Here is a 16,461-nt window from a genome sequence, read left to right as displayed (position 1 = left end):
TTTGTACAGCCTCAGCTACAGATTTAATTTTAATCTAATCTAATCATGGTTTGATCATACGAGGGTGTCCTAATAATCATTGGAGTGAGCTGCCCTCGTAAAATGGTTAAATAGTTTCTATTTTTTAAGTGAAAATCAAAGATTTATTTAACTAAATATAGATTTGGTTTTTGAATGCATAAAGTTAGTAAATGAAATAGCATCTGTATAGTCCTATAAAATCCTATAATTTTGTAAAAATAGTCCTATAAAGTCCTTTATTTTTAGAAATATAATCCTATTTTTCCTATAAAAATATTGAAAATTTGAATGGGGGCCCTGAAATTATATAATATATTATATATCTTACGAGAGAAATACCCAACTAGGTCATAAAAGCGAATTTTGTATTACTCCATTTGACGATGTGATAAATACAAAAAATCACGCTACGTAGGGATAATAGTTTTAAAAAGTAACTATATGATAAGTGTTATTTTTCAAAAGTTATTTTCTAACAACTCTAGTCGGAAATATTCCCAAACTTTGGGAAAATATCAACCGGGTTGAATTTCAGACATAACATTTAAATTGAGATTGCGTTGCTTTGACAGGGTTGCCACACGCCAGGTAAAAGTCAGGGAATTTAAAAATGGCCTAAATTTTTAAGGTAATTTTACACTAGATCTATGACAAAATCCATGATTATCATTTAGTTCCTTGAAAGTTTTTTTATAACGCTGCAATAACCTTTGTACTAAAATATGAGTTGATTTAATTTTACTAATTTCTAATAAAATTAAGTTAAAAATTATACAATTTTGGCCTTAAAATGGTCAGGAAATTCTAATCTGAAAATATTGTGGCAACCTTGTTTGATGATAAAAATGCATAAAGTTTTTTTTTAGGTTATTTTCTCGCCTTCGAGTTAGTAATAGAGTTTATTGATCTAAATTCAATATGACCGTAATTATTATTCTTTTTGTCCCCATAAAAAATTGTGTACATCAAAATGGCGACTTTTGATGCATTGTATATTCAGATTAGTTAAAGGTGCATGCTAAGATTTTGTGTTTGCAGTTTTTCCGAAGTATTATATACTTTTCTGAAAAAAATAATAAAGCCGCTTTTTGAATCCATTTTGATAAGTAGGTCAGCCCCTGTAAATTATCTTCTCCCTGAACATTGACGTACTGCGGTTGGAACACTTCTACAGGCGCTTTCTTCAATTTTATCTCACGGTGTTATAAATAACTACACTTTAGGCCTTTTTTTTTTGGTAAGGCTACTGATCCGTGAATTTTTCTAGTGTCTTGAGGGATTCTTGGGAAAAACCGTTTATTTGGCACTTTTTGGGGTTCCCGATTAATCTTCGTTGTGTTTTAATTAACGGCGGTTTTTCATGGGGACACCTTTCTCAAAGTTTCGAAGACGGTGGCAAGATTAAGAGTTTTTTGACGCCGTTTTTTTCCCTCCCGCCAGACTTCTTCTTCGCGGTCCTCTTCCGCTTCTTGATCCTTGTTGAGAAATTAGAGAAAAGGTCGTTTATTTGGGTGTTGTCCAAAGTTTCCCAAAAACCCGACGGCTATTATTTCCCTGTCTTTTTCACTTAAAATGTCCTTTTGTGCTGTCTTCATTTTTCACTTAAAATAGAACCTTTATAACAATACAATGTTCTTTGGTGGTTTCTTAGACTTATTTAAATTGAGTTAGACCAGAAGTATATAATTCATATCTTACAAGATAAGTATGCCTCGCACAAATACTTCTAAAGTATCCCTTTCCCTACAAGTCTTAAAAAAAACTATTTCCTAAAACTATTGCATCAAAATATGTAAATAATAGATCTTCCAACCGGTCCCTAAAATACCAAAAATTACATATTTTTCTTCAAAGTCCCTAATCAATCTACTCTAAAATTGGGATTTGCTCCCTAAAGTATCCTATTTTCATGAAATTCCGCGAAACCAAAATAAGCTTATTTTTTTTATAGATCTGCCCAAGGACTAGTCAAAACAGAGGATTAATGATAAAATAGTTCTAACATAGTACACAAAAATGTGGTCCCTGTTTGGGAAAATTGTGGTCCCTCTTTGGAAAAACGGGGTTCCGCTTTGGAAAAACGGGGTTCCGCTTTGGAAAAACGTGGTCCCTCTTTGGAAAAACGGGGTCCCTCTTTGGGGGGAAACGGGGTCCCTCTTTGGGGGGAAACGGGGTCCCTCTTTGGGGGGAAACGGGGTCCCTCTTTGGGGGGAAACGGGGTCCCTCTTTGGGGGGAAACGGGGTCCCTCTTTGGGGGGAAACGGGGTCCCTCTTTGGGGGGAAACGGGGTCCCTCTTTGGGGGGAAACGGGGTCCCTCTTTGGGGGGAAACGGGGTCCCTCTTTGGGGGGAAACGGGGTCCCTCTTTGGGGGGAAACGGGGTCCCTCTTTGGGGGGAAACGGGGTCCCTCTTTGGGGGGAAACGGGGTCCCTCTTTGGGGGGAAACGGGGTCCCTCTTTGGGGGGAAACGGGGTCCCTCTTTGGGGGGAAACGGGGTCCCTCTTTGGGGGGAAACGGGGTCCCTCTTTGGGGGGAAACGGGGTCCCTCTTTGGGGGGAAACGGGGTCCCTCTTTGGGGGGAAACGGGGTCCCTCTTTGGGGGGAAACGGGGTCCCTCTTTGGGGGAAAACGGGGTCCCTCTTTGGGGGAAAACGGGGTCCCTCTTTGGGGGAAAACGGGGTCCCTCTTTGGGGGAAAACGGGGTCCCTCTTTGGGGGAAAACGGGGTCCCTCTTTGGGGGAAAACGGGGTCCCTCTTTGGGGGAAAACGGGGTCCCTCTTTGGGGGAAAACGGGGTCCCTCTTTGGGGGAAAACGGGGTCCCTCTTTGGGGGAAAACGGGGTCCCTCTTTGGGGGAAAACGGGGTCCCTCTTTGGGGGAAAACGGGGTCCCTCTTTGGGGGAAAACGGGGTCCCTCTTTGGAAAAAGTGGGTATTCGTACCTATTGTAAACTACCTCAACCCTTCAACGGTACATGTTTGATATTAAAGGCGTAGATGGATATTTATTTCTCCTGAGAGATGTATTATTAACTTCTGGTTAAGCCAGCCTATATTCCGGGTATACTATTGTTAGAGTATTCCTTTTTTTATTTCGTATCGTTAACGATATCTTCTGGTTTTCTAAAGGCCCTAATAAATTTCTGTAAAAACTCCGCTGGGCCATTGATGGCCACTTTAGAAATTGCTTTCTGTACGAGTGGTTTATTATCTACGTCGGTACAGCGGTCATTTAGAAGGGGTTAAAGTAGCGATTTGCCCGAAAATGACCCAACAGTTACGGTCTAAATGACCACGTGAAGTTGGGCTATTTCATATTTGATGCCATACGAAGAACTCCTTTCTTTATCCAGTCCTACAGCGATTTTTTTCGGGTTAAGAATATTTAATTTTTCAACCATATCAGGGCTCCAAGCGATCCTATAAAGTTCTATAAATTTTTTTTATCCTACAGTTCCTTTTTTTTTAAGCATATTCGGTTGAAACAATACTGATACTTATACACCTAGTGATGTAAGTCGGGTAAATACCCAGTATTTTAAATAGGTATTTACCCGGGTATTTACCCCATGCCCGGGTTAATACCCAAAACTAGGTTTTTTATGATTGGGGCGTCAGTTAGTATAGGGTCGAGTGGTACTATCTGTTATCCTCCTTGTCTACATCTTTTGCTTTGTTTGGGCTTATTAGGTAGGGCAATTTGGGCAAACTACATTTTTTAAATGCAGTCTATTTTATTTCTAGCCTGGTAGTTATTAAAAAATAAAATTAAGGTGTTGTATTCAAATATTACTGTTAGGAGTACAAACATTCTAATGTCAACAAAATGACAAAACATCAGGAAATGTTTTAATGGCCCAAATGAAATGAATAAAATCCTTATTTGCTCACGTTACTGTTAGTGTTAGGCCTGCTAATAAAATAGTCATGATGAGGAGTCTGAGGAGAGCCAGGGGCAGCAGAGACTGAACTTTCAAGTGATCGTCCAGAAAAGGAATAAATGATATTTAATAGTTATCTCATATGTTATTGTTACTATGTAAAACTTGCAAAAAAAGTAAGAAACAATAATTAAAATTTAATATGAGAATAACTTGATGTGTTTGTGGGTTTTTCAATTACCGAACTCTTAATTGAATAAATTAAAAAAATAACAAAGAAATTAATGGTGTTTATAAACACCTGGGTATTTATGTATTTTGGGTATTTACCCGGGTAAGTACCTAAGGTATTTACCCTGCGTTTTAAATACCCGGGTATTTTACATCACTATATACACCAACTAGAAATTTTTTAATTTGTAATTTTTTTCGTGAAAATTAAAAGGTTTTGATTTTTTTCCTTTGATCTGTCTTACATCGCTACGTCTCAACTTAAATACCCACTATAAATTATCAGTATTTCCTTATTTCAACCTGATAAAACGCCTTTAAATTAGTTACTGTAATTCAGTCCTATAATTTTGAAATTTTTATCCTATAATTTTGAAATTTTTATCCTATAATTTTGAAATTTTTACCATATAAAAATTCTATAATTGACGGCTTTTAAAATTCATTTTGCGCGTGAAAATACCTCTACATGTTATGGTCAAAAAAGCACGCAAAGAAGGCTGTGTGCCCAAGACATGTACCTGTAGTGTCTCGCGCTAAAACGTCATTTCAAAATCCGTCCATTATCCTATAATTTTTAAATTTTTACCCTATCAAAATTCTATAATTTTGAAATTATTTTCCTATAATTTTGACAATTTGATCCTATAATTATCGTATAATTTGGAAATATTTATAATATAATTTTGAAATTTTTATCCTATAATTGTCCCATAATTTATAATTATTTGTATTATATTTATCGTGTAATTTTTAAATTTTTATCCTATAATTTTCCCATAATTTATCCTGAAATATTTATCCTTTAATTGTCCCATAATTTATAATTATTTATACTATATTTATCGTATAATTTTGAAATTTTTATCCTATAATTATCCTATAATTTGGAAATTTTTACTTAATTTCTATTTTGTTTTCTGCTCTTTTCGCAGGTTTAAACGCCGAATTGTACTACGTGCGTGAGGGTAAAATCAATCATTACGCTCTGGAATTTGTCATGCCAGTGCCGGCCCATATCAGAGAGTTGAGGTTTACGTGGCAGAATATGAGAAGCATGCCTGTAAGATGTTCGATTATAAGTGGAAACTTTGAATTTTGAAATTCAATATTGTACGTTTTTTGTTAGATAAACTACACCGTTGGTTTGTCCGTCAGTAACGTCGAAGCTTTGAATCCACCAGTACTCAACATAAGTAAAAAGGGGATCGTTCCAGCGGCTGAAGAAAGTGAGTACCTATTGTAGTTTCAGGATCTTTTTATGGAGAGGTTAGCGCACTCTTGCTTCTGTTTTTGCAACTCGTTCGTCAGACTCGGCCTGGAAAAAAAAATAATTGTGTTTTGCGCCATCTATACTGGTATCACGAACTACATGTAAGGAATTATATAAAACTAATCATTTTAAGGCACATTTATAATTTTGTCTTTTGAATTATTTCTAGTATTTTAAACATAAAAAAATTTAATTATTAAGAGTCAATAGATCGAAGTGTATGGCCATTATTTTGTTAACTATAATTACAAACTAAAAATCATTAGTTCCACTAGCAGCCGTTAAATGGCGCGTTGATATATTTTTCCTACCATGTACTCGCACATGTCGAACGCCTTACATTTTGTTATAGGTCCGTGATCTGGCCTCTCAATAAAAAGATACTGGTTTGAAAACTTTAAGAGGGATGGAATGGTTTGGTATTTATTTTATGCGTTTTGCCTTTTTAGTTTTCCGTATAGAATTACCTTGCACTGGTAAGGTTGACGCCGAGGTTGAAGTCCAGATCCAAGTGAACATCACCAGCGATCCAAATTCGAATAACGTCACCTCGTTGACTTTGAGGCGCAACAAAATTTGCCTCAAAGATGGCAAGATAAACAGCACAGCACTTATGGGTAATTTCAAGTTTTTTTTACTTGTTTAAAGGCTGTTAAGCATTTTTGTATCCCTAATTTTAACCCATTATTGATATAAGATCTGCCAATTTCAGTGGATGCATCGGCCATGGTTGCCACCAATAATCCTTTGTACATTGGAGTTAGTTGCGCTTGCGCCTTGATTGTGGTCATCATCATAATCAGTGCCTTGTGCTACCTGCACACTCCGAAAGCCAGACGAACCGAAGCGATGAAGTACATGTACTTAAATATCTTTGTCACCTAGCATAAATTTCATCTTATTCCCTCACTAACACCTAAAAATATTATTTGATCTTTAGTTGCAGGAGCAATTCTCCCGCTTTGTCGACTCACGGACAGACTTTTCTAAGGGTGGATACGCCCAATAACGTCAGTACAACTGGCAGCAAATGCAGTGAGTTTTTTTTATATAAAATACTTGTATTTTATTTAAAACGCTGACTTATTAACATTAGTGACTTTGTTATCAGGTTACACGAGCTTTAGACGTTTGACCCCGCTTTCCGTAGCGTCTGTGCCGGTCCAAGTCAACAATGAACTGCATGCCACTGAGTTAAGCGAACAAATTAGCGAAATTATCGTTGACCGTAGGAAGATCTCGTTACAAGAACTACTACAAGAAGGTAACCACCCTTTCCCAAATACTTGATTACTTATAACTAAATCTTCATTCTCTGTAGGTACATTTGGAAAAATCTACCGTGGCGTCCTATTTGATGATGAAAATGATGTCTGCAGCGAACAACAAGTCTTTGTCAAGTCCATTTCCGGTAAGCTAACTCGCAGTTGACTAAAAGTAAATAATTTAGAAAGTCTGGGACCTGAATAGTAGGCTCTAGAGGAGTGTAATTTATTTAAAAAAAGTCACTTTGGGTCACCATTTAATAAAATATTAAGCTAGTTAAGCTAAATTATGCAGTTACTCCAAAACATTCTCCCCCGATCTACTTTTGCTAAAAGCGATTGAACAAGAAGGGAAGATAAACGATGACCCTTCAATTTCCAGATCAAGCGTCAAACATTCAGATATCGTTGCTGTTGACCGAAGGGATGTTGATGTTCAGCATGAACCACAAAAACATCCTTCCGGTGATCGCTGTCTGTATGGAAGACCCATTACGGCCACTTCTAGTCTATCCTTACGCCAATCAAGGCAACTTGAAGAGGTTCCTACTTAAATGTAAATTCTCTGCGGAAGGACAATGCCACGTAAGTTTACTTTGAAGAAATTCTATCAAGTTTTTGACCATGTTAACACTGGTTTATTGAAATTACAGACATTATTAACCCAAGATTTAGTAGACATGGCCATTCAAATAGTCCACGCCATGATTTATTTGCATAAAAAGAAAATTATACATAGAGATTTAGCTGCCAGGAATTTGGTGTACGTATTTTAACATATTTAACCTTTATTAAGTTTATTTGTAACATTTCAATGCGATACTAATTGAATTGATTTTTTACGTAATAGGGTGACGGACAGGTTACAAGTGAGATTAGCGGACAACGCCCTATCCAGAGATATATTCCCCAATGAATACCATTGTCTGGGTGACAATGAAAATCGACCAGTGAAATGGCTGGCCATCGAGAGCTTAATGAGAAAAGAGTTCTCAACCGCTAGTGACGTGGTAAGTAGCGAATTCCGTCTGATTTTCACACCTACGTTACCCTAAATTATGAGAGCTTTAATTAAAACGTTAATTTCTCTAAAGTGGGCATTTGGAGTGACACTGTGGGAGCTTATGACGTTAGGTCAAATGCCATATATGGAGATTGACCCCTTCGAAATGGGTGCTAATTTGAGAGACGGCTATAGACTGACGCAACCTATCAACTGTCCGGATAAATTGTAAGAACACTTTTGCAATTCCTTAGTATGGCACGCCATCCAGGTTAAAAATAATCAGTTTTAAGTTCTAAATAAGAAATACCACTTGACCAGACTTCCTATAATTTGACAATTTTATTATATTTTCAATATATTTTTCGTACTTGGTGCTTTGCTTTCAATATAGTTTTAAAGTTTGATAGAAGGCGTTCAAAAACAGCCAGCGTTTTACTAAAGCACTAATTTCATTAGCTTTTACTGCTGGCTAACTGGTGTTTTAAAATAAAAATGTAATATTACTATAATATGCATATCTAGTTATGAAGTCTGTGATATTTTCATATTAAATGTAATATTACTATTCAACCAAAGCTCCAATATATCTGTTACCCATATATCGGTGCATCCCTAAATTTAATATAAAATGACTATAAATTTCTTATTTTTCACCAACTTAAGTCTCAAATACCACCAAAAATATAAATTTCTCATTAAAAATTATGATTTTCACCATAAATTTTTTTTTCAAACCAAATTTATTTTTACTGAAAATATTTTCATTTTGACCTGGATGGAGTGCCATACCTTTTAACCCACAAAAATATTAATTGAAATCCTCATGTTTGTATATTAAAGGTACGCCATGATGGCCTATTGTTGGACGGCAGTTCCCGAAGACAGGCCAACTTTCCCTCAACTGTTATTGTGCTTGCAGGACTTTTACCAAGCCCTGGGACGTTATATTTGAACGCCACTACCGCGCAAAAAAAATGTGATATAGGCCTATCATAATTTATTACGAACCGTATTAAAGCGATGGGGAGTTAACAGTATCTTTTACACGAATCGTTACATGAAGAATGATTCCGTAATTGCTCAAGAAAGTATATTTTAAAGATACGTTAAAAAAAATTCCACCTTCGACTTTCAACAAAAATACGATTTCTTACTATACTTCTCACGACACATGCCAGTCTCGCTTTTTACTTTGTACGAAAGTATTTTGTCGTAATACTCGGAATTCGTAACGTTTGCCGTTGCAATTTTGTCATATCAATGAAAAAAAACAATGTTTTACTAAGTACTTTTGACAAAAATTAATTAATTCCCCCGGAGGTGGTCAAGTCAACCTCGTCCGACAATCAAATGCCAATTTTATAACCAAAAACGAGGGAATGCATTTGAACGGAAGTGGCGAATACAAAATACACTAGACAATAAATACACGCAAGTGTCCAAGATGGATCTCTCGTTGGTTTTTTTACATATATATTATATATAACATAAAAGATGTTTCTTGGTGCTTTGTTGTTGTTACGAAAAAACCGCGGAACTTATAAAAGGAAACAGTGCGTAGGTTTTTATCAAGCTAGTCAAAAAAATAATAAAAATAACCAATGTTTTTAATTCTTTTTTATTTAAAAAGAAAACAAATTTAGATACACCTTTTAGGAAAGAATAATGAGGTATAAAGAAATACAACCCTGATAAATTTATATAAATAGTGCCTGCATGTTTTATGTGCATATCTGAAATTGAATAAAAGTTTTATTCACAAAATGTACCGTTTTGAATTTTTGCCTAACAGAGATTTTCTTTATAAAGACTTCAAGCCTTTGTTTATTTATAGCAGTTAAACAAATATTTAAGGGCGTGTCTTGTTACAATAACTAGTTGGGTTTGCAGATAAATGTTTGTTTATATCCTGCTATCTAGAGAACGAAAAGTCAAGTTTGTTTGCTTTGCATTGAAAACAATGAGAGATTGTAGTCTAATTTTAGTGTCGCGGTCACCATGAATATCATACATGTATTGCAATTGCATTAGGATTTTGGAATAGCCTCTCTAGGATGGGAGGGGTTTCTTTATTACGACGTTGGTCAGTCGCTAGGATGGGAGGGGCTTCTTAATTATGACGTTAGTCAGTTTGCTGGAATGGGAGGCGCTTCTTTATTATGACGTTGGTCAGTCGCTAGGATGGGAGGGGCTTCTTTATTATGACGTTGGTCAGTTTGCTGGGATGGGAGGGGCTTCTTAATTATGACGTTGGTCAGTCGCTAGGATGGGAAGGGCTAATTTATTACGACGTTGGTCAGTCGCTAGGATGGGAGGCGCTTCTTTATTATGACGTTGGTCAGTTTGCTGGGATGGGAGGCGCTTCTTTATTATGACGTTGGTCAGTTTGCTGGGATGGGAGGCGCTTCTTTATTATAACGTTGGTCAGTTTGCTGGGATGGGAGGGGCTTCTTAATTATGACGTTGGTCAGTCGCTAGGATGGGAAGGGCTAATTTATTACGACGTTGGTCAGTCGCTAGGATGGGAGGCGCTTCTTTATTATGACGTTGGTCAGTTTGCTGGGATGGGAGGCGCTTCTTTATTATGACGTTGGTCAGTTTGCTGGGATGGGAGGCGCCAGGGGCAGTGATATAGGGTACGCAGGGTACGCAACTGCGTGGGGGCGCATTTTTTCGAGGACTATAAAGTGAGTAAGTTTTATAGTTGGCGCTAAAAGTAGGTAAACACTGGTTTAAATTTGATGTAGTTCAGTCTTTAAACACGAGTAGTTAATTTAAATGCGTTACGAGTTTTACCCTACTTCATTTTAACTTACTCTTCGAAGAATTAGTTCGTAACGCAGGGTACACGCCGGAGACTTTTTAGATTATCTCGTCGCGTTACGAGATTTACTCTACTTTACTTTAAGTTTTACTGCTTAGAATTAGCTCATAAAGCAGGATACACGATGGACATATGTTGGAGAGCTTAATAAGGAGACGGGTTGTTTAAATTTAAAAGTAACATATTGGCTGCGTTCAACAACTCTAAAATAGCTCAGCGCTGAGGTCAACCACGGCCAACTTTGATCACGCGCTTTTCGCGCTACTACGGCCAACACATTCGTCGAAATTCCGTGAGCAAGGATTTTCCCCCTATAAACTGTACTATAATGTGTAGGAGTTCAGCGCCACGCTCGGTGGTTATATTGTCCCCAATGTAAAAACTATACTAAAAATAATAATCCGCTAGGGGCGCTGACGTCATACACATCTTTTGTTCATAGGTTAACACAGGAACGTCAACGAATGAGATGGCCGCTGTAGCGCGAGAGATGCGCGAGAAATCAAAGTTGGCCGTGTCTCAACGGTCAGCAGTTTTTTGTTGAACGGGTTTTTTGACTTCCGGTTTTGACGTCACGTTGATCATCGGAGACTCAGCGGAAACATCGGCTGAGCGAGATGGTTTTTCCGTTGCTCATCGGTGTCGTGACGTCATTCGACAAAGTTAAAGGAGGGGTAGCAGACGATATTTTGTTCGTTAAGTCAGCGAACTATATAAATCGTACAACAACTTTAGATTTTAGTGACGTAGCGTTGATTAAAAGAACTCAACGATAACTCAACGGTTTTTCTCCGTTGATGGTTGTTGAACGCAGCCATCATGTGATATTCGCAGTAGCGGCGCCAGGATATTACTATGGGTAGGCTACATAATTCTTTAATATGGGGGGCCCCCCCTTTACATACACTAACTAAACAAAACTGTGACAAAACCGGTTTATTTTTAATAATTTACAAAAGAAATGTACATGACTGTTTAAATGTACTCGGAAGTTATTTTTTTTAAGTCGATGAGCATAACAATGCACATATGGGAAACATCCTCCAACAGCATTCTCCATTTTCACTTACAATTGTTGCAAAAACACTTGCCAGTTGCCACGCTTTATATTATCATGGACACTGTATCTCTAACCGGACGGGAAAAGCAGCCTAAAAGAGGTACCCCCTCACTGTCCGTTTGCTTCCTACTTCGTATTAGCTGAAATAGTCGGTCGTACTCGATTCGCAGGGCCGTCAAGGTCATTCGAAAGAATGTAAACCCCCATTTCAAATGGAACGTTTTGTCGAGCACGTGACGAAATATATGGCCTTGACAGCCCGAAACTTTCAAAATTCTAGAACCTCCCGCCCCTTTACAGAGAGACGGTGGCGGCGGCAGGTGATTTTGTATGGTGGAAGCTACAGCTTTTCCCGTCCGGTTAGAGTAAAGATAATTTAAACTCGTACCCTAGATTCGAATACTGAGAGCTTTCCCATTGACGGTTTGATACGAAGCGTTTCCCCTTTTCCGGCACGTGACCTCAGAAAAATAGGGCTCTATCGGTTGCGGTAAGGCGCAAACCATGGAGTGAATTTTTTCTGATTTACAGCGGGAAGTGGGTAAACGCTATCGGCAACGCGCGAGAGAGTGATTTCGAATCTAGGGTACGAGTTTAAATTATCTTTGGTTAGAGATAGTGTCCATGATTTTATCTTTATTTTGGAAATTGGGACTCCGAGAGTCGGAAAACCGCGCCCCCAAACGTTTATGATTAAACTCGGTGCTATTTAAAAGGGCTGCTCCGAGTCGTTTTTCGCGGTGGGGCCCCGGAGCACCTAGTTACGCCACTGCCGCGCAATTTATCATTTGTCTAACGATGCAACACTTTTTGAAGTAGCTAGTTTAGCAACTACAACGAATCAAGGCTAAGTTCGAAAAAATATTAGAAATCACTGTTCAGTGTTCGCAACTTAAAAACAGCAGGATTTTAATTCGGATTTTGATATTTCTAGTTGCGCAAATCATTTTAGGGGGCTGTTCGGGGCCCCTTCATCTAGATTTGGGGCCCCTACAAGTGAAATAAAAGTAGGCTGTAGCCTGCGTAGCCTACCCCTGGCACCGCCACTGGATATTCGATGTAGTTTTGTCTAAGTACCGTCACGTACCCTACATCATTTTTGTTGAACAATGAAAAATGCTAGGAACCAGAACCGGAACCGACAAAGCGCAAATTTAAGAACCGGAACCGAGATAGTCCGAAAACATGGAACCGTTGCATCCCTAATATCTCTATATATATATATATATATATATATATATATATATATCTTTCTCTCTATATCTATATAACGGGCGCAAAATCTTACGTGGTGTGGGGGCGCTACTAACCCAAGCTCCGCCACTGGGAGGCGCTTCTTTATTATGACGTTGGTCAGTTTGCTGGGATGGGAGGGGCTTCTTAATTATGACGTTGGTCAGTCGCAAGGATGGGAGGGGCTTCTTTATTATGACGTTAGTCAGTCGCAAGGAGGGGCTTCTTTATTATGACTATTGTCAGTTGCTGGGATGGCAGGCAGTGACGTAAACAAGGGGGGTTTCAGGGTACAAACCCCCCTTGGGCCTACCTTTGACTGTACTAAATTCCCATCCCCTCTTAAAATTAACATATTTTGACCCTTCTTGACGAATTTCTGGCTACGCCACTGATGGGAGGGGCTTCGTTATTATGACGTTGGTCAGTCGCTAGAATGGGAGAGGATTCTTTTTTGTGACGTTAGTCAGTCGCTAGAAGTGGAGGTGCTTTGTTATCATGACTTTGGTCAATCGGCGCCACTCAAAAATTGGTTTGATGGTCAACGTTATGAATCTTGGCTAGTTTTCATTGCCAAGGCTTAACGCAAAATTTAATTTATAAAAATTTAATGTACATCTTTTTGATTGAACGAAAATCGTAAAAATATTAACAGCAAATACCATTATTTATAACAGTCAACTGATTTTGTAGCAGTACAGGTATTTTTCTAAAAATTACAAGTAATATTCTTGGCCGATTAAAACGTTTTGTGGATTGAGTTAACGATCCCAGCTTGTGACATGGTTTTCCCCCTACTGGCAGCTAGGAGCAACAAACACAAGGAGAACGCAGCTAGCCTTTAAACACGCTAACGAAGGGTTGTGTACGAATTTCATTGGACGAGCCTTTACGCTGAACTTTTACGGGCGGGGGGGAAGACAATTTCCGAATTTTCCCCTTCCGACGGCAGCAGGCGCTAAAGCCAGTAGCGGCGCTAAGGGTGGGCTGAAGTGGGCTTTAGCCCCCGTGCATTTCTGAGAGGGGCCACATATTTATATTAAAAGGGCCACATATTCATAATTAAGAGGCCACATATTTTGATTTATGAATTTTCATTATCTCTAGAAATTTGTTTTATTGCGAAGAAACGTTTTTCTGGAAAAAATCTTTCAAAATCAATTTGTTTACTCAAAAAGGTAGTAGACCATAAACATATAGATTCGGGAGGAAGGTAGCGGAAATTGAGAGAAAGTTGAAAAGAAAAGGGCTTATGGGAATTTACGGAAATATCCCAGGCATGCACGTGTCCCCTCCAGGTCAGATACAAGGTCAGTAGGGGGTCCAAAAAACGCGACGAGAGCCGCAACAATAAAACGACCTTGCTCTTCTCGCTTCCTAGAAAATCTTGGGTTTTTTCGAATTCACCACTTTTGCGAAATATGGTCAATCCAAGGTTCCCACTAAGGGCCACAAAGTTCTTAGGGGCCCAGCGTTGCCGACCGTACTATAATTATAGTACATTTCGATAATTATACCTTTCGAATTTTTCCGTACTACAATTTCAATCGCGTACTATATAGTACGCTTTTTGCGATAATTGTATTATAGTTTTACTATATTTCCGATATTTGTGCGATAATTTAAGAAATATTAGAAAGTTCCTTTTTGTTTACATAAGAACGGCGTTTCCAGTTTCTTAAGTAGGCTAAGAATTGAAATATTATACTCGGAGTGTTTGGTTTGTTCTCGAAAATACGGCTGACTTGACTAATCAAGCGTGTTGTAGCCTAACGAAAACGAAATATGTTAGTAACGGCCAACTATGATAAAGTGCTACCATGGTATAGCGAGTAATCAAAGCTGGCCGTACTTGTGTACTATAATTTTCTAGAAAATTCGATAATTTTTGGGCTTCGATACTATAATTTCAGTTTTGGGACCTGGCAACGCTGTAGGGGTCACAAAATTCTTAGGGGCCACAAAATAATTAGCCCACCTGTGAAAAAACCTTAGCGCCGCTACTGGCTAAAGCGTCTAGCCAATGAAAAATGTACACAAGAAAATCCACGACTTTTGACGGGTTGCGTTCTCCTTGTGTGGGGTGTTGTGTTTGTTGCTCCTAGCTGGCAGCAATACATACCTTTACTTCGAATGCTTATCACGGCAGATTTTCGTCTCGATGTGGCTGACGGTTTTTTTGACGTCACTATGTTAACTTAACTATCAACCACGTGAGAGGACAGTGCGCGCAAAGGGGATTTTTTATCTCGCAGGCAGGGCCAAAGCCGTCAGAGTGACCATACCTTGAAGGAGAGAAGGAGTTCCTGGAAGGGAAAATAGAAAACCAAGAGCATAGGCGATAGGTACCCGAGCGCGGAAGGCCGGGTGCGGTAATTTTTGGTCGGACCCTAGGACTTGAGTAGCATCTAGCGGTGGATAAAATTATTAAAAAATTCCAATTAGTCGTCTGCACATTTGGAAGACGTTTTTAGATCACACAAGGCTTAGGAATGCCTATTAAGTTTATAACGTTATCAATAACTGTATAAAACATTCCGATCAACACCCTAATAAGCCTGCTAGTCGCGATCTGTGTTGTCGGTCAAAGTCAAATAGGAAAAAGTAATATATAGTTCCAAATTCCCCTCAATGGTGGCAACATTTAACGAGAGTCTGACAAAAAAAAAACGTCTTGAGCTATGGTTTTCATATTTTCCTCTCCAGGAACCCCTTCTTTCCTCCAAGATCATACCATGGATGGTTTTCTCCTGAGTTCTTCGGTTCCCCTTTTCATAAAAACTTGTTGAGGTAAATGGTAATAGTGAGTGTAGGGAGCTGTTGGCTCGCGTGGCTTGAAGGGCTTGCCACCACCCAAGGTTAGTAAATTTTAGGCTATAAAAGGTTGCCTCGATACGCTGTGGTTGCTAAGGGCTAAGGTTGGTAACTTCGTTGCTAACGAACATCGTGATGTCACTGAGATGAGATCCTATTGAAAATCAATGGGATCTCATCTGGGTGACGTCAGCAACAGACGAATTTTGCAGGCAATCCAAAAATTATTTCAAACCGTTTCTCGATCGAGACCCCGTTGGCCACCACCTTCGATCCTTTGCACCGGTAATTGGGTTTAAAAGTCGCTAGTCGATTGTTATTATCTTGTGACGTAGAACGCGTCTGCGCAATTACTCGTCGCATATTATTATCTTGTGACGTAGAACGCATCTACGCAATTACTTCTCGCATATTACTAAGAAATGTAATTTTGTCATTTTACAACAACGACTCTATAAAATTGTATCAAAAATGCTTTTTTTTACGTAAATTATAGTTGTGATTTTTTCGCACGCCTTTCAGCAAAAAGCGTCAAAAGTAAAAAGATTCTTCTAAAGATGGCGGTTTACGCAGTGGCGTAACGAAAACGACAGGGCCCCCTATTTTGTGAAAATGTCGTGGGCCCCCCACGTGTCCCAAGTTACGCCACTGGGCTTAAGATAATGCCACCAACGTTTAATCTAAGCCTTTGACAATAAATATTATCTTCACACATTTTATTTATAATTTAAAAGGGAATATTTCATCGCAAATTAACTTAACATTCCGTTTTCTCTGAATTTCATTTTCGTCCACAAAAATATCATAATTGGACAAATTTGAAATTTTACCAGAAACGAATGCACTTTTTCAAAA

General features: G+C 38.5%; 1 protein-coding gene across 2 annotated transcripts in view; it reads left to right on the top strand.

Annotated features, from left to right (window-relative positions):
* LOC149954183 (inactive tyrosine-protein kinase RYK-like) overlaps window positions 1-9,404 on the top strand; it is a 170,467-nt gene extending 161,063 nt beyond the window's left edge. The window contains exons 2-13 of one of the 2 annotated variants that reach the window (XM_090168966.1): window positions 5,067-5,194; window positions 5,261-5,360; window positions 5,854-6,021; window positions 6,117-6,264; window positions 6,345-6,439; window positions 6,516-6,668; window positions 6,726-6,815; window positions 7,052-7,254; window positions 7,323-7,432; window positions 7,520-7,679; window positions 7,764-7,900; window positions 8,516-9,404. In XM_090168966.1, the coding sequence (XP_090025092.1) occupies window positions 5,067-5,194; window positions 5,261-5,360; window positions 5,854-6,021; window positions 6,117-6,264; window positions 6,345-6,439; window positions 6,516-6,668; window positions 6,726-6,815; window positions 7,052-7,254; window positions 7,323-7,432; window positions 7,520-7,679; window positions 7,764-7,900; window positions 8,516-8,627 (1,604 nt within the window). In that variant the 3' untranslated portion in view covers window positions 8,628-9,404. The remainder of the gene's footprint in view (window positions 1-5,066; window positions 5,195-5,260; window positions 5,361-5,853; window positions 6,022-6,116; window positions 6,265-6,344; window positions 6,440-6,515; window positions 6,669-6,725; window positions 6,816-7,051; window positions 7,255-7,322; window positions 7,433-7,519; window positions 7,680-7,763; window positions 7,901-8,515) is intronic. The other variant, XM_090168967.1, reaches the window with a different exon arrangement.
* The last annotated feature ends 7,057 nt before the right edge of the window (window positions 9,405-16,461 follow it).

Source organism: Leiobunum rupestre, chromosome 3 (assembly GCF_980474605.1).
Source record: "Leiobunum rupestre chromosome 3, qqLeiRupe1.1.hap1, whole genome shotgun sequence".
In the NCBI taxonomy this organism is placed as follows: Eukaryota; Metazoa; Arthropoda; class Arachnida; order Opiliones; family Sclerosomatidae; genus Leiobunum; species Leiobunum rupestre.
This window is presented reverse-complemented; position numbering and strand designations above follow the sequence as displayed.